We start from the raw sequence: 21,079 nt of genomic DNA, 5'->3' as shown, positions 1-21,079 counted from the left end.
ATGTAAACTTTACATGAACTTTTTTTTTTTTCTTTTTTTTAATTCTACACCTTTCTACGTTCTATCTTCTGGGATAATCAGTATTCTAGCAGGGCAAAAATGTACATGATATTACACGTACACTTGTGTATATCTATATATGCAGGGAGAGATTTTGTTTTCTCTAGAGATAGGTGGAGAAATCTATTTAGATGGAGGATTTTAATTTCAATGGGTAATGTGAGCTTGTGCAATCAAAGTTATCAATTTCTGTCCTTTTTGTTTAGATTTCTTAGTTAAATGTGTTTGTTATATCTACCCCGAGGAAAAGCAACTTGAAAGTGTAGCTTTTGAGTCATCTTATAAATACATCCCTGAGGCTGCGGTTCTTGCCGCTTTAAGCAGTTTTCATTAAAGCAGCCAGCTGCCTCTTTGTGTAGATTGGATTTTTTTAAAGCAATCACTTGTGAAGCCCCGGCCTCAGTTTTGTCTCTCCGCAGGCCCTTAAAGTTGAAGTTTCATTCATGTCTTGGGTCTCTCCGCCGAATCAGACTCCTCGGAGCAACACTGGAAAGAGCCACACGAAAGCACAGGCTTGAATACCTCATAGAGAAAGGTTAAAAAGGAAGCAGAGATCAAAACAATCCCATCTCACAAAAGGTGCATTAAATGCGCCCCAGCAATAAGCACAAATCTTCCAAGTTGGCCTTTAAAGCGAGCACCAGGAGTCTCACGTTTATTGCACCCAGCAATTCTCTGAGCGACTCTCCACGTCTTTGCACTCCTGGAGCATTTCCTCCTAAAACAACATCTAATGGGTAGATAATAGAGACGCGGAAAGGAGGCGCGGGGATTTCTCCCCCTCCTCCTTTCCTTTCAGCTGCGTCTATCTCAAGGTTTGGAGAGCAGAGTTAAAAAAAAAAAAAAAAAAAAAAAAAAAAAAAAAAAAAAAAGCTTTTCACCCTCTAAACACAACAGGCATATGCAAATATATATTCCCCAGCCTACAGCCGCACGCATCCAAACGCACAGAGGAGCGCGCGTTTGGGGAGCGTTCCTCCAGCCCCCCGAGCCGGGGAGGCTGACGAGCGGCGGCTGAAAGCCGAGGCTCGCTAGGAACGAGCCGTGCTCTTGTTTTGCTGCTGGAAATGCAGCTTTCTCTCCGGCACGCACGGAGTTGAAACACCAGGGAGCCCAACATCTCGTCAGCCGGAGCCCGCCGCGGCAGCTGGGGGCGGGTGGCGGGCCAGGGACCCCAGGTGGGGAGCTGGGGGGGCCGGCGGGGGGCGGCCAGAGGACTCCCGCAACCCTCCCGCGTCCTTCTGGATGCACCTGATGTGTATGCAGCACCTCGCCTCCCAGCCAGGACTCAGCTCCAGTTAAGTGGCGCTCTATGTATTTTATAGCGAATATTCTCGAGTAGCTGCACTGCAATGAAGGAGATATCAAGGAGGCCTGTCAGTTCAAAGCTTTTGGGGTTGTTTGAAAATCTTCTTCACGTCAAAGTAAGCAGCCCTAGTATTTGAACAGCTGCTTTGAACAGTGAAAAGGGCTGAGCTGAATCAAAACACTGCAGTGTCTGCCCAAGACACCGCATCACCTTCAACCTGCTTTTATGCGAGCAGAGAAAAGGAAAGAAAGGCTGGTGAGACCTCTAATCCCGCGGGGTCAGCTCCGCCAGAAAGGGGCCACATGACTGTCTCTTTTACATCCCTAGCGGCCCGGACCTAAGCGGCGACCGGAGCCGGAGCCCGCGGCGGGCAGCGGCGAGGCGACAAGACCGGCGGTCGGGCGCTCGCTCCCCGCTCCCCGGCGCTCCTCTCCACGGGGGGAGATGGGAGCGGAGGATGCTTAAGGAGCGGTATTAATGACAGGGCTAACAATGATGGGGAGGACGAGGAGGTGGAGTCTGCGGCGGCTCTGAATGCACCGGCCGCGCTCCTCGCTGCTCCCAGCTGCGCCTCCGTAGGCGTGCGCTCCGCCGGGGAGGGGGCAGGAGGGACGGCGGGGGGCTCTGCCGGGGAGACGGGGTTTTGTCCGCCTCCTAAGGCCGCGGTGCTACTTCGGTAGCTGTGATTACCGTCAGCCCGTGAGATGTGCCGCTGGGGCGGCGGGGGGAGAGGCACGCAGGACGGCGACCGTAGTAGGCAGCACCTGCCAGAGGGCCGGGCGGGACAGAGGACAGGAACTGCACGACTGGGGCAGGCCCGGAGGGGTTTTCCCCCCAGAAAAGTGTTGGCTGAATCTCGCTGACCCCGTGTCCCGTCTCCTGGTCGAGGCGAGCCGCGGGGAGCGCGGTGCCGTGGGCACTCCACGGGGACCAGCTGTCCGTGGGGCGTGCACACGCCGTGGGGCCGGGGCACAAGGGAGGTCCCTCGGGCGACCACCGGGGTAGGTCCGTGCTCAGCGAGCACCGCACGCTGGAGGCGCCCGCCTGAAAACCTCGCTCTGAAAATGATGCGTGGAGTGGCCCCTCGTGTCTCGTCCACGCAAGAACTTTTGGCAGCGGACCTGGAGGCGGGCTGGCAGGAAAGCCGCCCCCGGCGGAGCTTCGGCGGCCCCAGGAACGGGGCGGTAGGGCTGGCCCGGGCGCGGAGAGTGGAGCGGCTCTCCCAGGACGGTCCCCGCGATGCTTTGGCAGAAGCCTGCTGCGGACTTGCCCTGTTGTTTTGTTTCAACTCACTGGTCTACACCTAATTGGGAGGAGAGAGACGAGAAAATGAGCATCAAATTATAAAATTCCTGGGTGCCCAGTTGTTTACACACGGGAAACAAAAGGCACAGCTTCACTTCAGAGACTTCTCTCTCCGCAACCCTCGCAAGAAAAGGCAGTATTGTTCTTTCCTTCGCCTGCATCTCGAAGAAAGGGGAAAAAAAAAAAAAAACAAAAAACAAAAAAACAAACCTTAGGAAGATTCTCCACTCTTTCATGGACAAAGTTTGCGCCCCCCTCCTCCTCTCGTTCTCCTCCTCCTCCTCCTCCCTCCCTCCCCTCCCCACCCCCCGGCAGAAGGAGCTCTTGATACGCCGCTAAACTAACGAAACGAGGTAACTCCTGCTGCGCCCCTTGTCTCAGGGCACTGGATATCCTGTTTATGCTGCTGCTGTGTATATGTTTATGTGCAGGAGCCCATCCCCCCCTCTCCTCCACACCCCCACGCAGAGGACTATTTCCAGGCAAGGAGCCTTTCCAGCGCTCACGTTAAACACGATGATTTATAAACAACTCGCAGAAGAAAGCTGTTTCTTGTTAGTAGTAATAAATTCCCCGGTCCGCCCTATTGTGTTATTTCGATGAAGATAGTGGGAGCCTGCGACGCGCACCTACCCCCGTGAGCAGTTTATTTTCGAGACAAAGCTATGGCTTTCAGCTCAAAAATGGGCAGCGAACTCTTTTCGCGTCGGCCAGCCTGACGCTGCTCATTCCTAGGAAATCCGAATCCAGTTCCAGGGTCTCCTTCCTTCCTGTCCGGGCCGCAACTTCTTTTCTTTTCCCTATCCCCCCTCTATTTTCCCTATTTGTTTTTTCCTTTTCCACCGCCCTCTCATGCCCATCTTCCGCATCCATGCAGAGTCCCCAAGCCGCTGAGGCGGTCCCGCAGGCGTCCCGTCCCCACGGGACGGGACAAGCGGAACAAAACCACCTCCGCAGCGCCGAGGTGCGAAGCCCCGACATCCCCGGAGGAGCGGAGCGCTCCGGCGACCCCCGGGTGCCGGGAGCAGGGCAGGGCCGGCGGACAGGCAGAGTGCCGCCCGCTCCCCGCCCCCGGGGGAGCGGCGCTCCCGGGCCGCTCCGGCGGGGCTGGCTGCGAGGCGGCGCTGAGAAAGTTGGGGGCGGGCAGGCGAGCACCCCGCCGGCCCGCAGCACCCACTCCGGGCGCGGCGCGGCCGCGCTCCGCGCAGAGACGCGCGTCGGGGCGCGAGCAACAGGAGCCGGCGGGCGCTCGGGCAGCGGCAGCATCCTCCCGCCGGCGGCGCGGGGCCGGGCGGTGCGGAGCGGGGCGGGGCGGGGCCGGCGGCGGCGCGCCCCTTCCCTCCCCTACGCTCCCCCCGCCCGGCCCCGCGGCCGCCGCTCCCCCGCGCCCCGTTCCCCCTCGGAGTTGGGCTCGAGCGGGGGCGGGCCGGGGGCGGGGCCGGGGCGGGGCGCGGCCGGCGGGGAGCGCCAATGGCGGGCGGCGGCGGCGGCGGTCGCCGGGAGCGCCGGCGTCCGTCAGGGCGCGGGGAGCCAATGGCGTGCGGCGGCGGGGCGGGGCGGCCGCGCGTGCCTTCGCAGTGGGCCCCGCCGCGCGGGCCGGGGGGGCGCGGGCGCCGCGCGGCGCCCGAGGCGAAAAAGTAGCTGTCAAATGCGCGGCGCCTTTAACCGGCGCGATCAGTGCGGCTCGGCGAGTCATGGCGACCGCAGCCTCCAACCACTACAGCCTGCTCGCCTCCGGCTCCCCCATGGTGCACGCCGAGCCGCCCGGCGGCATGCAGCCCGGCGGCGGCTACCGCGACGCCGGCGCCCTGGTGCAGGCGGACTACGCGCTGCAGAGCAACGGGCACCCGCTGAGCCACGCTCACCAGTGGATCGCGGCGCTGTCCCACGGCGGCCCCGGCGGCGGCGGCGGCGGCGGCGGCGGCGGGGGCGGCGGCGGCGGCGGCGGCGGCGAGGCGCCCTGGTCGGCGGGCGCGCTGGGCCAGCCCGACATCAAGCCGGCGGTGGTGCAGGCGGGCGGGCGCGGCGACGAGCTGCCGCCGCCGCCGCAGCACCCGCCGCCGGGGCGGGCGCCGCACCTGGTGCACCACGGCGGCGGCGGCGGAGGGCACCACGCGGCGGCGGCGGCGGCGGCGGCGGCAGCGGCGTGGCGGGCGGGCGGCGCGGCGCACCTGCCGCCCGGCATGGCCGCGGCCAACGGCGCGCAGGCGGGGCTGCTCTACTCGCAGCCGCCCGGCTTCACCGTCAACGGGATGCTGGGCGCCGGGCAGCCGGGGCTGCACCACCACGGCCTGCGCGACGCCCACGAGGAGCCGCCGCCGGGGCCGCCGCACCACGGCCCCGAGCACCCGCCGCCGCCCCACGGCCCCCACCCCGGGGCGGCCGGGCCGGCACCCTCCGCCGCCGCCGCCGCGCCCCCCGGGCCGCCGCCGCACCACGACCCGCACTCCGACGAGGACACGCCGACCTCGGACGACCTGGAGCAGTTCGCCAAGCAGTTCAAGCAGCGGCGCATCAAACTGGGATTTACCCAAGCGGACGTGGGGCTGGCGCTGGGCACCCTCTACGGCAACGTCTTCTCGCAGACCACCATCTGCCGCTTCGAGGCCCTGCAGCTCAGCTTCAAGAACATGTGCAAGCTGAAGCCTTTGTTGAACAAGTGGTTGGAGGAGGCGGACTCCTCCTCGGGCAGCCCCACCAGCATAGACAAGATCGCGGCGCAGGGCCGCAAGCGGAAAAAGCGCACCTCCATCGAGGTGAGCGTCAAGGGCGCGCTGGAGAGCCACTTCCTCAAGTGCCCCAAGCCCTCCGCCCAGGAGATCACCTCGCTCGCGGACAGCCTACAGCTGGAGAAGGAGGTGGTGAGAGTGTGGTTTTGTAACAGGAGACAGAAAGAGAAGCGCATGACTCCCCCGGGAGGGACGCTGCCGGGCGCCGAGGACGTGTACGGGGCCAGCAGGGACACGCCGCCGCACCACGGGGTGCAGACCCCCGTGCAGTGAACTCGCGGCGGGGGCGCCCGGCCCCTCCTCCTCCTCTCCTCCTCCTCCTCCTCCTCTCCTTCCCCCAACTTTTGATTGTCCTTTTTTTTCTTTTTTTTTTTTCTTTTTTTAAATTTTATTTTCTCCTATCTTAAAAAAAAAAAAAAGACAAAAATCAAAAAAAAAAAGAAACAAACGCGAAAAAAAGAAAAGAAAACAAAAAAGCGAGCGAGCGAGAGGGCGAGCGCGAATCACAGCGGACAGACAGATAGACAGACAAAGCACCTGCACCACACTGTCCCTTAGACTGTAGGAGGTGTGATGCTGTATTTTGACCTTTCCAGGCGAGTGCCCGTGCACGGGAGTGGAGTGGGTACTGCGCACGGGCAGGCAGGCGGGCACCGGCAGGGCAGCGGCGGGCACCGGCAGGGCAGCGGCGGGCACCGGCAGGGCAGGCGCAGGGCGAAGCGGTTCGCACAAAACTCCCTCACTCGCTGGCCAAAACATACGGCGCTGCCCTGCCGGGGAGGGGGCGGAGGAGAAAGGGGGGCACAGCCACCTCGGGTCCCCTCCGGAGCCCCCTCCCGCCACACAAAGGCAGATTGCATTGTGGAATGTCGCTCGGTGTTGGCACATGCTGCTGTGTTTATTTTCTGTGGATCCCCTGTATGAATATATGTAAGGAAAAAAAAAAAAAAAAAAAAAAAAAAGGAAGAGAACTGAAAAGCTATCCCTTTTGATGTAGACAGTATTTAACCGTACCAATTTGCACTGCAAGAAAATCGAAGTTTACATAAACAAAATGTTTATTTTTTCTTTTTTCCCCCTTCCTTTCCGACCTTAATTTTGCAAATGACTTGCATTTTCCACAGTAAGCGTTAGTCAAACAGTGACCGGTCTACAATATGTTACTGTGTTTTAGCCTTTGCTTTATGTGTATATGTGAACTTTTGTTATAAACAAGTATTCTTAAATACGTGTAACGCTTATTTTCTCCTTTTACCATGGCAAAAAGAATTAGTATGTGTGTGTTTATGTATACATATGCATGCGTGCATAGACATACATATATACACATATATATAATCTCTCTATATACACATATATATGCACCTCCAGCTTCCATTCTCCAGAGATGTGACTCTCGTAATTGTTTAATACATGCCTTCAATGGCAAGAGTCGAGTTTGGAGAAGGGAGAATAATGCAAATCAACAAAGTAAACTTCATTTTCAGGCAGTGTGTCCGGGGGTCGAGGCGCAACCAAAGGGGGAGGAAAAAAATATGTGCAACCCTTCCAGACCGTGTCAGTGCGGGCAAGCAAGGCCTGGTGTGGGGAAGGCAGAGAGGGAACAGTATGCTTCCAGAGTTTTCCCAGAGAAAGTGGCATTTCCTTGAGGGGGAAAGGGAATTATTTGGCTTCCCCACCACCGCCCCCTCAGCGCCCTTTCCTTCCCCTCCTCCCCCCCCCCCCGCCCTCCCGCGGCTCCCCTGCGTGCCTTTGGCATCCCCGGTCTCGCCTCCCGGGCCGATATCAGCCTCTAAACTTTCTTTTATTGAGCAGTTTTACGTCAAGGCAGAGCCAGGGAGAGCCTGAGGAGCTGCTGGGCCCGAGGTGGGGGTCGGGTGCTTACACCTGCCTGTAAACACACGCTGCCCCCACCTCTCCATAGAGACCGTGTGCATTTCTTTTTCACTTTACTTTCCATATTTATTTTATTTTCTATTTGTATCCAGCCCCTCTCCCTTCCCATCCTCCCCTTGTCCTTTGGTCAGATTGTGGTATAATTTATTGAAGGAAAGGACCAGTTTTAACTTGGGCAGCCTTGTGTCTTTCACTGGGGAATGAAATGAAGTGGGGAAAAAATGCCATTCTTCAATCCGTGTTTCCCACCCCCCGTCCTTCGCTAATAGTTTTAAAGTGCATTTCGTGACATTATCTTGATGAGAAATGGTTAACTTTCCAAAATAAAAAAGAGAAAAACCCACGGGGACAAAAAGGAAAAAAAAATGGAAAAAAAAAAAGGAAAACAAAAAGCTCTGAAGGGAAGCAGAGGAGCGGGACCTCGGAGCAGCGCATGTATGTGCGTGTGTCTGCGTGCGTGTTTGTGTACTTATGCACACACACAGCTATGCATATACATTAGAGGAACTTTATGATAGTTATAAATTCATAAAGGGATCATTTAGTCAGCACAAACGGGTGCTATAGAGACAAAGCATTTTTATAATCTAAAAGTTTACTTAGTTGAGTGTTGGACAATTATGGAGAAAAAACAGTGAAGCATTCTCTCGCAGAACTCTCCTATAAATATTGCATTCAGTAGCTAAGGCTTTAGAATATGTTTCTCATTGTCTTTTAAAATGCCTGTGACACTGGGTTTTCTTTCCTTCTTTCTTTCTCCCTTTCTTTCTTGCTTGCTTGCTTTCTTTCTTCTTGGTAAGACAGATGATGATTTCTAAGAGGCACATGCATTAGCCTTTTTCCTGGTTTTCCAACAATTGTTAAAAAGATACGGGCACCAAGCTTTTCTCTTTTCTTTCTTTTTCTTTTTTTTTTTATTTTGTTTGGTTTTATAAAATTTTTTGTTTGTTTGTTTATGTGTTGAGCTGCTTGTTATTTAAAGTGTTGAGGACTAGCGCCTAGTGAAGTGAATCAGATCAGGGCAGATCCAGTGGTAAAGGGAGGAAATGAACTTTCAGACACTTATTAATATGTGCGTAAGGTCAGACAACGGAGTTGAGAGGATGTTTGAAAAAACCTCAAACTCCAAATAGGTTTACGAAAAAAAAAAGTTACCACGCAAACCTTACCACTATGTATATATGTTTAATATTTGTCCTTTGAAATGCAGAAATAGTTTCAATGTTTTCTTTGTCTATTTTTCTTTTTTTTTTTTTTTTTAATGCTACCCAGGGAAATATTTTCATATCATTTTTAAGTGGCCTGCCTCAATGTATATTTATTTCTTTTAAAGCAAACAGGTTCTGGAAACTGTTTTTCTGTAGCTTTAAATGAGTAGGTGAACAAAATCTATATGGGATGTAATTTTTTTTTGTTCAGTCTCTTTAAAAATACTTTGTTTTGGTACATTTGGATGTGCTTGTGGGGAAAAATAAAAACGCAGAGATCCTTATATATTTATGTTAAAGTAATATTTTATTATCTACATAAAACAGAAATGCACAATACCTTCATAGTTTCTTCTAATTATTGAAATATCGTTATTTTATTTTTAAAGATAGCACAGATTTGCACAGTTCTTAAGATCTGGAGGGAGAAGTCCCCAGTACTTATACTGAGCTGAGTTCTGTGTAAAAGCACCGCCGTTCCTTTCTATTTAATGGAATTTTTGGAATAAATTTGATGCCTATACCGAGAGGTTCCACGTTTATAACTTTCAGGGTCTTGAAGGAGAGCCTCGGGAGCTGTGTTCATTGTGTCTCTTCGCAGATGAACCACAGCCGTGTGTTTCGGAGCATTGATTTCTGTGCGGGTAGGGCTGTCCTGCCTTTGATGCTGGTGGGGAGATCTCAAGTTTGTTGCATGTTCTGGCGGAAGGCATGGGGGAGAAGAGGTTCGACTCTTCTCCGTCCCTTTTTATAATTTAACATCTGACTCCTTAAAAAAAAAAAAAAAAAGGGAAAAAAAAAAAAAAGAGGGAGAGAGAAAGAAAAAGGCAAAACAAAAAGGCGGGGCTTAATGATGGGAGTACCGTTTGAAGGAGGAAGGAAGAACGCGGCTGCCCAGCGGGGCTGCGCACCCTCGGGCCGGGCCGGGCCCCGCGGCGATGGCCCCGGTTTCACGTTAGGTGTCTGCGGCTCCGTGCGGTGACGAGCGGGTCGGTTTTCCCTGAGGGGTCCCGGCTGGGGACCCGCGGGGCTGGCGCGCTGACAAGCGACATCCAACTGCGCAGTGTTCGCAGGCGCGGCGGTGTGTTCAGGTCCTTCTTGGCTGGCTCGGGTTCCTAAGTGCGATATCCTGCTCTTCTCCCCCCTCCCTCCCCTCCTTCACGATAGTTTCTAGGCTTATTAGATTTAATCATCTTTTCTAACTTCTAGTCAATATTACACTCATCCCGAACAGATTCAGCTAAATGATCTTATCAATAGTTTCGAAGAGAAGTGACAGAAAGAAGAAGTGTTTTGTGACCGCAGACGTGCTGACGGGTAAAATGTTGAAGCTGGGTATGGATTTAAAAGTCCTTGGTCAATAGCCCGCGGAACGGGCTGCGGAAAGCGAGCAGCCTCTGCCCTCTGCAGGACACTCGGGTGGGCGCCCAGGGAATATTTCGCCTTTGACGACAGGGCCCCGCTATCGGGGAGCGCTCCCGTGTCGGGTGGACAGGAGGTGACTTGGATGGACGGTGCCTCGCCCGGCGGGGCAGGACCGTGCCGCGGGGGTGGCCGGCTCAGCCGGTAGCGGGGTGGCGCGGCCGGTCGCTGTTCGGGGCCGGGCCTGCCCCGGAGGAGGTCCCGGGGCTGCTCCTCCGGGGCTCTTTGCCCAGCGAGAGGCTGACCTTACGGGAGCGACTTCTCTCGTCCTTCCGGACTCGTTATGGGGAGACCGGCTGGTTCGGGGGTCGTTCTTTTTATCTCTTTCGATCTCTCTTTTAAGAGAAAGGAGACGGGGAAATGGAGCAGCCATAGGATGCTCCTGCTTTAGATGGATGTCAGGGTGTGCGGCAGCTCCTCGGGCTCCCTCCCTCTCATTTCCAGGCAGGGACACTCTGTCCTAGGTCAGATGTCAACAACAAAAGCCCTGTTTGCTCGGTTCGCTCTTCTCTCTGGTAGAGGCCGAAACTGGAAGGCGAGAGGAGACTGTATATCCTCAAGTCTGTCAGTGTTGGTTGTCACCCCCAGTGTCTCCAGCCCCGCAGGGGCGAGAGGCAGTAGTCGGTGCTGCCCTGCCCGGGGAGTTCCCGCCGCCGCCCGGCTGCGCCGTCTTTCTTGAGAGTGGGCAGTGGGGGCCGGGGTTTGGAAAGCGAGAAGCAGAGGAAGGGGAAATCATCCTACAAATTTCCCAGGTTGCGGGGCAGGCCGGGATGGTGTCCAGCCAGGTGTTACTCTCGGGCTGGGCAGCTTGTGGGAGCCTTGGCGAGTGCGGAGGCCGCGGTGTCTCCCCGTCGGGCTTTGTTGGTGGCAGCTCGGGGCTCCCCCCATGTCCCCTTCTCCAGTACCTCGGCTTCCGAGCGCGCTTCTGGCCGTCGCCGGGCCGCGGGGGTAGGGCGGGACGGTCCCGGCTGCCCGCGCCTTCCCGGCCTCCTGGCCCCAGCCTGGGGCTGCTCCCCGCCCTCCGGCTGATCCGGTGGGGGAAAACCCTCTCCCTCGGCTGCCTACCCCTGCCTGCCGGGCGACCCCAGGCCTCGGGGTTGTCCCAGGCCGCGTTGTTGGAGGTTTGGTGGCTCTTTGTTGCTGTGCCGTCGGTGAGGGCGACAGAGGATGGGAAAGGGAGGCGACGGCCTCCGGTGGGCGATGAGGCCCGGGGGAGAGCGATCACCGGCGGGCGGGAGAGCTGGGCTTAGTCCAGCTTAAACCTCTGGCCGTAGATACAGCACTGGGGGAGGGTGGCAGGCATGGGGGACCCCCAGCCAGAGCTTGGGCAGCGCCTTGTGGAGCAGGGAGTAGGGAGTGAGGAAAGAAGGAAACTGCCCGCGGCTTTTTGGCGGTGGACGGGGCAGCGACGGCCCTCTGCTGCTTCCAGAACGGAGCCCAGGCGTTGGGGTCTGTCTTGGGAATCGTGGCTCCCCCGCCTCCCCTGCTCCTGCGGGCGGGTGTCTATTTATTGTGCGTTTCGGAAGGAATGCGACCTGGGCTGCCTCTCTGGCTTTAAATCTCAAGATGGAAAAGATAAAAATCCAAATTTTCAGAGCTGCAGACGCTAAATTGGCACTCTGTGCTCGGAGCATGGCCGGGCTGCCGTCGGGGATGTAGGAAGATGTGCCGCAGAAGGGAGTTTGCCGGGCGATGCTGGGGGAGCGGGCACTTCTCCTGGGAAAATTAGTTAGAGCAAAGCCAAAGTGTGCTTTAGCAGAAGTGGTAAAACAAAAAGCAAAGGTTCATCTTCAGACCCGACTTCTCATCAAGCTATAAACCAAACAAGTGGGCTCTCTGGCAGGCGAGTCCCAGCTGCAGCATGCGGATTCTCACGCCGCAGTCGGCCTCGGCCCGTGGCCTGGCCCACGCTGTGGGTCTCTTCCTTCGAAGCGTTTATCTCTGCCTGCAAACTCCCTGTAAATACCTCCGAAACTCGGCCAAGTGCCTCGAGTATGCCGGGATTTCACGCAGGGCCCTCGGGGCCGGGAAGGCCGCCCGTGCCGGCGCGGAGCCCCTTCCCCCGCACCCCCGGCCCCGCAGCGGCCCGGTGCCAGCGCCGCCAGACCCGAGCATCCCCGCGGGACGCAGGCGTCGGACCCTGCCCTCCCGTCGGCGGGCAAAGAGAGAGAGGGATGGGGCAAGGACAGCGGCAAGAGAGCGGCCGAAACTGTGCCAGCGTTGCCGGGAGGAGCGGCGGGTCGGCGGCGGGCGCTGCTCTCCGGCCGCGGCGCGGGCGTCTGGGGAGGGGGTGCCAGGACCCCTTCGCCCCAGAGACACCGCGGTTTTGGCCCGTGTCTGCCTGGCCCTTCCGTGCCCTTGCTGCCGGCCCGGAGCAGGAGCTCTGCCCTCCCTTCGCGAGTGGGGATGCAGGGCGTGGGGCCGCCCGGGGAACCCCATCCCTTCTCCGGCAGGGCCGGGGCGGTGCGAGCCGTCCCAGCGCCGGGCTCCAGCTCCCGCCCGGCTGCAGCTCTCCCGGCCGTCTCGCAACGTCCCGCCCGGCCGGGCTGAGCTGTACTGCCCCGTGTGTCCCTGGGCCTGTCCGCACAGATATAATTTTTAAGGATTTAAAAGAGAGCAGGCCGGTAGGAAGTTGGCGGCCGGTGTTTCTCCCCCTCCTCCTCGCACGGTGGTAAATCCTGGCAGGCAGAGGCAGCTTGTAAAAGTGATGACGAGACCTCTCTCCCCCTCCTCTTCCCCATCCCGTCTGCTCCCGTCCCGGGAGTTGTAAGAGGCGCTCGTCTAAAAGTTAGGACTTGTTTTTAGCCAGCCTGACTCATTCATTAATTCTCTTTCCCTCCTTGATTCATTCATGTCTACAGTCATTCATTGCCAAGTCCATGGAGGCATCAGCTCCTTGGTCAGTAGGGGAGACGTACAAACAAGGATGGTGCTATTTATTTCCCTCTGCCTGTGGATTTCTAAGACGTTCAAGCAGGCACAATCATTAAACTAATTTGTATTTGATTGTTTGGGCGGACGGGGGTGAATTTTATTGCACTAAGCATTCAAGCACGCACGCATCACTGATTACCAGTATACATTAAATAAAGTTGTTTGTACACATTGTCTTACCACATATAGGCAGTCTTATTATTCTAATTACTCTAATTAGTGCATTGAAATGTTTTCTACTTGATTTGAGGAGACAGTGATTAGTTCTATTACTTCTTTTAACTCTTATTTCATGGAAAACTGTTGATGCATGTTCCAATTACCTTGTTTTTCTCTTTAATATAGCGTGGGCCAAAATTATTATGAAATAATATCGTTGGCGGGTAGAAACATCCATCTATTTTCCCCTTCTAAAAGAACTTCCATTTTTTTGTATCCACCACCACTACCAGACAGAACACCCCCAAAGCATTCACAAGTAATTACTTCTAGCCAAAGCAGCACGTTTCTTCTTTACGATTTCTTCTGCTAGTGCTTTAGTACTTTGTGGTTGTAGCATTAACCTTTATAATTTTTTTTCCTAAAAAGAAAAAAAAAATAGTCTGACATATACTTCACGCAAAGCTAGTTCATAAGTCTTAAATTAAGGTTACTATTAATTGATAGAATCAGTTCATCAAACATGTTACTTCGATAGGGAATTGTAATTAAAACCTTAATCCCGTTTGAGACTTAGTTTTATCTTAAACACTTTCTTGAGGGATTTTTCCCCCCTTTTCCTTGGCAGTTGCCGCTTGAAGCACGGTGGGGGTACAGAGTGGTACCCAGACCCCACCAGAGCAGGGAGGTTATTTCGTTATCGAAATACCCATCTTCACTATTGAGCCAATTGAGGTTTTATGTCGAGTTTTGGGATGTGTGTGTGTTGGCCTTTTGTGTTGATGCGGTGGCCACTTAAACCCAGACGGTGACAAAGCGGGCGGCGGGGATGGAATCTCGCCTTCCTTTCACGTTACAGACAGGGAGACTGGCTATTTCTCGGTCATAAAAATACTGCCCCTTTTTTGTTGGCTTTTCCTCCCTCCTCTTCAGGTTAGTTTGTTAAATAAATACGAAGGGATGGGGGGAAAATAAAGAAGAGGTGGGAGAAGGAAAAATAGGAAGAAACGCAAACCATCCCTTAAATTCTTAGAAGTCCAGGTCTGGAGGGAAATCTATGGAGTTACATAGGTAAATATTGGGCCTAGGCTGCTTATACTTTTAATATTTAAACTGGGATTATAGGGGATCTAAAGACGCCTTCCTAACCTTTGCCAATTGCCTGCGCGAGGAGAAATCCCGCAAGATGCACGAAGGGACGAGACTGCTTCCCACTGCTTCTGACAAACGACTCCGCCGCTGGCGTGGCTGGGGACCGACTTTCCCCTAGGGTCGAGGCTGACGGGGAACGGGCAGCGCTGGGGTTTGGAGGGTGTTTGAAGGCGGGGGTCCTGTTTCTGCTTCCCGCGGAGCATCGTCTCGCCCCGCTCCGCGGGCCGAGCTCAGCGCTGGCGGCGCTCCGGGGCACGGGCCGGGGCCGGGAGCGGGGCCGGGGCCGCGCGTGGAGCGCGGGCGCCCCCCAGCGGCCGGCAGCGCCGCCGCGGGAACTCCGCGGGGAAGGGCAGCGGCGCATCCCGCGTCCCCCCGCCCGCTCCCGGAGCCCGCGCTCTCCCTGCGCGCAAGGACGGCGGGGCTGGCCTCGGGGACACCCGTGGGAGAGGTCGCTGGAGCCCGTGGTGCCTCTGGGAGGGGATGACAAAGTCGTGAGTACGCTTGTTGTCTTCCCTTCCTTTTTAAATTTTTTTGGTGGTTTGGTTTTGGTTTGTTTGCTTTGTTTTTTGTTTGTTTGTTTGCTTGTTTGTTTTTGGGTGGTTTTTGTTTATTTGTTTTAATGTTTGGATGTTTTCTTGTTTGTTTTTTTTTTTTTTTTTTTTGCTGTATATTTGTGTGTATTTTTTAAAATATACACAGAGAAACATCGAAGTCCCATGTTAAAAGTGTTGCTTGTCCTGTCGTCTGGATGGGATTAAAAAAAAAAAAAAAAACAAAAAAAAAACAAAAAAAAAAAAAAACAAAAAAAAAAAACACCCAGCAAATCCATGGTTTATTTGCATGCCCCTGAAAACTGGGAGAGATGCTATTTGCCTCCCCTCCTCCTCCCGCTGGGGAGGTGAGCAGTCCCTCAGACTGGCAATCCCTCCTCCAGTTCAGGCACGTTGGATAACAGGACAAAGCTCTGTCACTTTTCCGTGGCGCAGAAGCAGACCCATGGTGTGGTCCCGTGGAGGGGCTGTTGTGACCGCGGGGTAGCTCCTGCTCCTGCCCTCAGGCTCGCAGGGAGGTGCGAGCCCAGCGCCAGGCACCCCGCAGCCTCCAGGAGCTGTTCCCTGTCCGCCGCCCATCCCCGGCAAGCGAGGGCACAGCCGGGCCAGCGGGACTGGGGCAGGTCCCAGCGCCTTGAGCACACCTCTGCCAGCGCCTTCCCACAGGGCTCCCTTCTCTGGGAAAGCAGGGGGCTCAAATCCCACCATTTCACCAACTGGCTTCTGTTCTTGCTGAAGGCAAACCACCCCACATGCCAGACTGGTGTCACCAAATGCCTCCAAAAAAAACCACAACAACCCCAAAACTTTCCTCCATTGGCTGAACCCCCATTTCCCAGGAACAGAGATCTGGGGACAGCCCTGGTCTCTTGCAGGGCCTTTCTTGTGCTGGCTGGGTGCTCTCTTTTACGCCCAGGCCGTCTGGGATGCGTCAGGAGCTCGGCTCTGCATGGGCCCACACCCTGCGGCAGCACGGGCTGGTACGACCACACAGGTTTACATCTTGTGTTTATTTCAGTGCCGCCGGTTTGTAACTACCACTTGCCACGCTGTGTATGTAGGTGCTGAAAATGTTAAAATATTGTGAATATCAAGAACCCAAGACATTCAGACATTCTGCTGCAGCAGACTTCATTGCACTGAAAACTGATAAGTGACATATCACGATCTCAGAGTCTCTTGTTAACTCAACAAGCAAATTGAGCTGAAACAAAACAAAACAAAACACCCAAGACAGATTAAGTTTTAGAAAGAAATAAGCATTCTGCACAGAGCTAATCACACTACAGGCAGCCAATACTGTAGCACTGAACAGACATGGGAGAATATAACCTGTTTTCCAGCTGAACATCAGTGCTGGACTTGTTCAGATAACAGAAACGAGATGCTATGGCTGCAGCAGGAATTGGAAAGGTAAGCTATGGGTACATCTTCAACTGCAGACCAAGTCTGTGTCTGTCCTACCTGTGGAGATTGCTCTGTTCACAGTAGGCAAAAAACTGTAAGGTTCAGCCTCCAAAGAGAAAAGCAGGCTTTGTCCCAGGGACCCTTCCTAAACCAGTTGATAAGTAAGGATTGATTTATTTGTTAATAGGTCTGAGGAGCTGGAGAATATTGGCCTTTTGCATATTAATTTTGCATACATGCTCAGTATATATATTATTTCCCAAATCAGAAGTTTTTAATTTTGGGTGGAATCAATACCTTTAGCTTAAAGCAGTCCCTCATTTAATCATGCATGTCTGCCCCTTTGGACTGGGCAACAAAGAGGACAGACAACCCAGCCTGCCCACATGCCTTGTGTAGCCAGCCAAGAGAGGTGAGTGTTTCAGAGGACCTGCAGAGAGGCTCTCAGTTCATTCGGCTTTGGTCCTGCCTCCTCTCCAGCTGACCATTCAGAAATACAGGCCCAACCACAGTAGGGGCCAGGCCACTTGAGGTTTTATATCCATAGGCTTGATTTCACTCCCCTTCACCTCCCACAGGCTCTAACCACAAGGCTGAAATCAACCTCCTTCTCCCCTGCCTGGCCCAGCACTGTGACTCTTGCCCTCCTGCCTCTACACCTCTAGTGAAAGGGCAGAAGGGGGCTCACCCCGAGAACACACACATAACCCAGCAGCTAAGCCTCAGCTGCACCTTCAGTTAATTCTCCTTGGCCTAAATCCAAAGCTTCCCACATTCCAGCACTGCTCCACTGCCAGACTGGGACGTAACTCTCACCAGAGGAAATAAGGCTAGCTGCAGTAGCTCCTGCTAGTCCCAAACATGCAGCCTACGTGGCCATAGGCAGGGGAAAGCCCCATCATTTACATGTGCTGAATGACTTCTAGTTAAGGTAAAATTCAGCATCAACCAGAGAGTCAGGGGTAAGGACACCGGAGCTTGCAGGAGACCTTAGAGGCAGTGGCCACAGCAGCTGTGAGTGTTGTAAAACAAGAATAACAGCCTCATTGAAATGTTACAATTCCAGCTTGTTACCCAATACAGAAGAGCATCCCAAGGGAATATGGACCATTTTCTCATATCTGTTTTGAGACAAGATACAGCATTGCTATTTCTCGGTCAGAGGGAACAGCCTCTGCTTTCCCTGGATAGACCCTGCTGTTGTGTATGAACAGAACTACAACAGATATGAATCATTCAGCAGCAGACAGAAAGATGCAAGAAGCTGGAATTCCCTCACTCTTCCAAATTTAAGCTCATTATTTTAAAAGACTTCTGGGGAAACGTGCTTTTTTGTAAGGAGACAGTGTTGCTCTGAGGAAAAAGATATGCTAGGGAGCAAGGCAGTACATGTACTCTTCCTTGTAGAGAGAGAGGAGACTGCGTTCACTTAGTTTCCTACAATATTTAAGGCAACTGAAAGATGTAAAAATTGCCTAAGGACTGTATATTTAGGAAAGGACAAAAAGAGGGGTTGTAACCCCACCCCCTCCCAAATGACTTCTTCCTATCAGGGGACAGACAGCACTGAATCATTAGCTGGAGATCCTTAATCCGTGCCTCCTTAACGAAGATCTGCCACTTTGAGAGGAGGAGACGCAGATGTGAAAGCCTCTACACCTTTTGGAGAGCAGCAGAACACCCACCAATCAATATTTTAACTTGAAAGCTGCCGTAATTCTCTGAAAAGACTGAATTATTTAAAAGTATAGATATAAAAAAAACAGAGCAGCATTGTAGATCTCTCAGTTTGATCAGTGCCCACAATATTTTGATCTTACAAATCTTTTCTCTTAGCCAATTCAAAGATAGTGATTTACTTTTGCGTAACATTTTTCTTCATGAGTCTCATTAGTAACATATACAGTAAATACTACCTGGTAACACACAAATGGAAAATTAATTAGAACTGTTTTAAAACTCCTCTCCAGGGCAAGCAGCAGCCACAGCATGGATAAAAACAGTCTAGGGCACCTGAAGGCTATGTCCCACCACTTTTTTTTTCCTTCCAAAATCCTTTTAAAAAGAGGAGCATTTTATACTCAGCACTAGGTAGGGGCTCTAGAAAAGATATCTGCTGGGGGAATGAAAGTTACTGTAAGGCATTGTATCAAGTCTATCAATGAATGTTATGGGGAAAAAAACTGGGCATATGTTGAAAATAGCATGTCATCACCTTCAATGAACCCTCCCTGTGACAGTTAGATAATTTTGCAGACAAACCCTTTGCAATTACTAAGCAGAAGCAATAGCAAAAACACAACGAAGATTTCTCTAAATAGAGATACCACACAGTAAGCTCTCTGAAGTTTATTCCCAACACAGTAATTTTCTTCTAGGTTCTTCTATGATAGGCCTTCTGTGCTACAGTAATGTTAACATTTATTATTAGACACGGGTACTAGAAAAGATAACCTAAGTAGATTGCCAGTCACATCTTCATCACATTCAGTGTTGTTTTTAAATACAGACAATTTAATGCCTATTATCTGTTGTTTTTTTTTTTTTTTAATATTTTGCCTGTGGTGCACTTTGAGCCCTGAGCTTGTAGCCAGTTAAAAAGGCTGAATCAAAGCATGATTCATCCTTTTCACAAAGAAATGATGGAGACTGCATCACTGGGCTCCAACTGCATTTAGAGACCTATTGGCCTGAAGTTTGAACTGAAATTGTTTGTGCATTTGCATCCAGAGGGGTGGACATGACCTTGCTAAAAAAATGCTGCTGCATTTATTTTAACTTCCGAAGATACTTGTCAGTTCAAAACTGCCTGGCATCAGGGCATTTTTATTTCTAGCTCTAAAAAACTGTAAGGGAAAGCATTATGTTAAAATCTGTTTGTAATAATAAATGCCTATGTTGTATATAATGACATTTGATTTTACCAGTGAATAAACAGTTGCAGCATGCATGGTATCAGATCTGCACCGTTCTGTTTAAATTTCAGTCAAGACTGCCAATTGCATTGCAAAGTAACAGAGATAAATTTGCATATTTTTTAATGCTTTCATAGAACACTGAACTTTCCTCTCTCTGTCTAGACACAGAGCAGGTAAAAGTATGGGCATGGAGAACACATAACTCCTTAAATTGCTCAAATAATGATCTGCCAAATAATAATGTAAAGAAGCATATTACAGGCTCTCAGGCACTAAAGTCTGCAAATCCTGAAATATTTTGAAATCTGGCTTTATTTGTGTAGGTTTTTAAACTGTTTCCATTACCTGAAGTGCCCCACAAGGGAAAGACAGACACCTGACACATTTCAGATTTTTGTGTGAATTTTCAATACTGCGAAACAGGTATCATGAGAAACAGGGCCACCAGAAACAGTGCCTGAAACTGTACTTTAGCAGGTGTCAAAAGTCAGCTGTGTTTTGTCCAAATGCATAGAAGCCAGGCCCAATCTTGTTCTTACACTTCTGGATAACTGTAAGCACCAGCAGCTCTAAGCTGATGGTAGAAGACAGTTTTAGCACATTTGAAATTAAACTGGCCTGAGGCAAAGCTGTGATACAAAAGCAGAACCCTTCAGGAGGTGCTGGAGATTAAAAGTCTTATTAAGAATTTCTTTAAAGATGTTAGAAAACTCAAAGCTCTGTATCTGGTTAAGTTAATTGCCTTGAACAATTAACACTATCAGGAGAACCTAACACTCAAAAAATTTGTCTAGAAGAAAATGGGCACCGATTAAATTAACATCAACTTTGGAACCCATAAAACCACTTTAGAAAACTCATCAAAAGGAGGACAAACTCCTAGCAAAGCAGTTGCTCATTTTCAATTCAACATTTGGGTTGATCTTGACAAGTAGAGTCCAGCTGATCACCTGTCCCCTTCTGGTGCCCATATTCAGAGCTGCAGAGCCTTTAACATTTTTGCTAAATTCAGAGTTTATTATGTTACTTAAGCTCCACATTTAAAAGCAACCGTACCAGTACGTACATAATTAAAGAGATTAAGAAATGCCTTATGGTAACATAATTTGCACTAGACTAGGAAATTATTCTTGAAAGAAAGTCAACAATTATATTTTTCTTGGAGGTCTCTCTTGGTACATTGTAATCTCCATATTCTGCTTTATATCCCATCTGTCTACATACATCTGTCGTCTCTTGCTCTGTACCACAAACTGTTTCAGGCAGTGAAGCATCTATTTTGTGTAACACACCTAGTTCCATGTGCTTTCATAGGACTAGAGGAAGCTAACCACTAAAAAATAATACAATTTTATAATAATAATAATAATAAGCTAGGTTATGAAATCATATCAAAAAACCATCCAGGGTGTCTTATTTCAAAATATATATAAAATATATTTTTATATATAAAAACATAACCAAACTGTTCCTTGGAATGCATCATATTGTATTGTATTTCATTGTTTTTTAAAAGGAATGCACAAAAGGTCAATGAATGTAGACAAATAATTTATTTTTTATTTATTCATTATTTTATGTACACTTGGCATTTTGCAACACAGTCAAAGGGAACCAAATTAAGTGCAAAGCAAGATAAATATTATAGGTTGACTATATTTTAACACATTCCTGTCATCTCTGAATTAGCAGACACTGACAACTCAGGGAGAACATTAATTTCAATTTCTTTATACCGGCAGTAATGGAGTAAACTGCACAACACAGTATTATGATATTTTAAATGATCCAACACAGCAGAAGAAAACAGACTTAATTTCCTAAATAGAAATCATTGGTTAACTTTTAAAGATAAGAAGATTTTATCTTTGAATTAACAATATAAGGCATTAGATGATTTCTCCATAATAAATGGGATCCTTCATGAATACAGGGCTAACATCTCTGTTTTGTGTGTATGTGTGCATTCAAGTCAACCCATAATTCATACCCCAAAAGCAACAGTCAAATGAGGAGGAGCCAGGGATCC

The 21,079-nt window shown here is 51.4% G+C and overlaps 1 protein-coding gene across 1 annotated transcript; it reads left to right on the top strand.

The window, feature by feature from the left end:
• The first annotated feature begins 4,303 nt into the window (after positions 1-4,303).
• POU3F2 (POU class 3 homeobox 2) lies at positions 4,304-6,629 on the top strand. The gene has a single exon (XM_053974449.1). It carries the CDS (start codon positions 4,369-4,371, stop codon positions 5,674-5,676), a length of 1,308 nt encoding a protein of 435 aa, XP_053830424.1. The 5' UTR covers positions 4,304-4,368; the 3' UTR covers positions 5,677-6,629.
• Positions 6,630-21,079: the final 14,450 nt, after the last annotated feature.

Source organism: Vidua macroura, chromosome 3 (assembly GCF_024509145.1).
Source record: "Vidua macroura isolate BioBank_ID:100142 chromosome 3, ASM2450914v1, whole genome shotgun sequence".
Classification (NCBI taxonomy): domain Eukaryota; kingdom Metazoa; phylum Chordata; class Aves; order Passeriformes; family Viduidae; genus Vidua; species Vidua macroura.
Note: the sequence above shows the minus strand (reverse complement) of the source record. Positions and strands in the feature narration are given on the sequence as shown.

Bases quoted from the DNA above. Each gene is read 5' to 3' on its own strand.
- POU3F2 (XM_053974449.1), top strand. From the start codon at position 4,369: ATGGCGACCGCAGCCTCCAACCACTACAGCCTGCTCGCCTCCGGCTCC.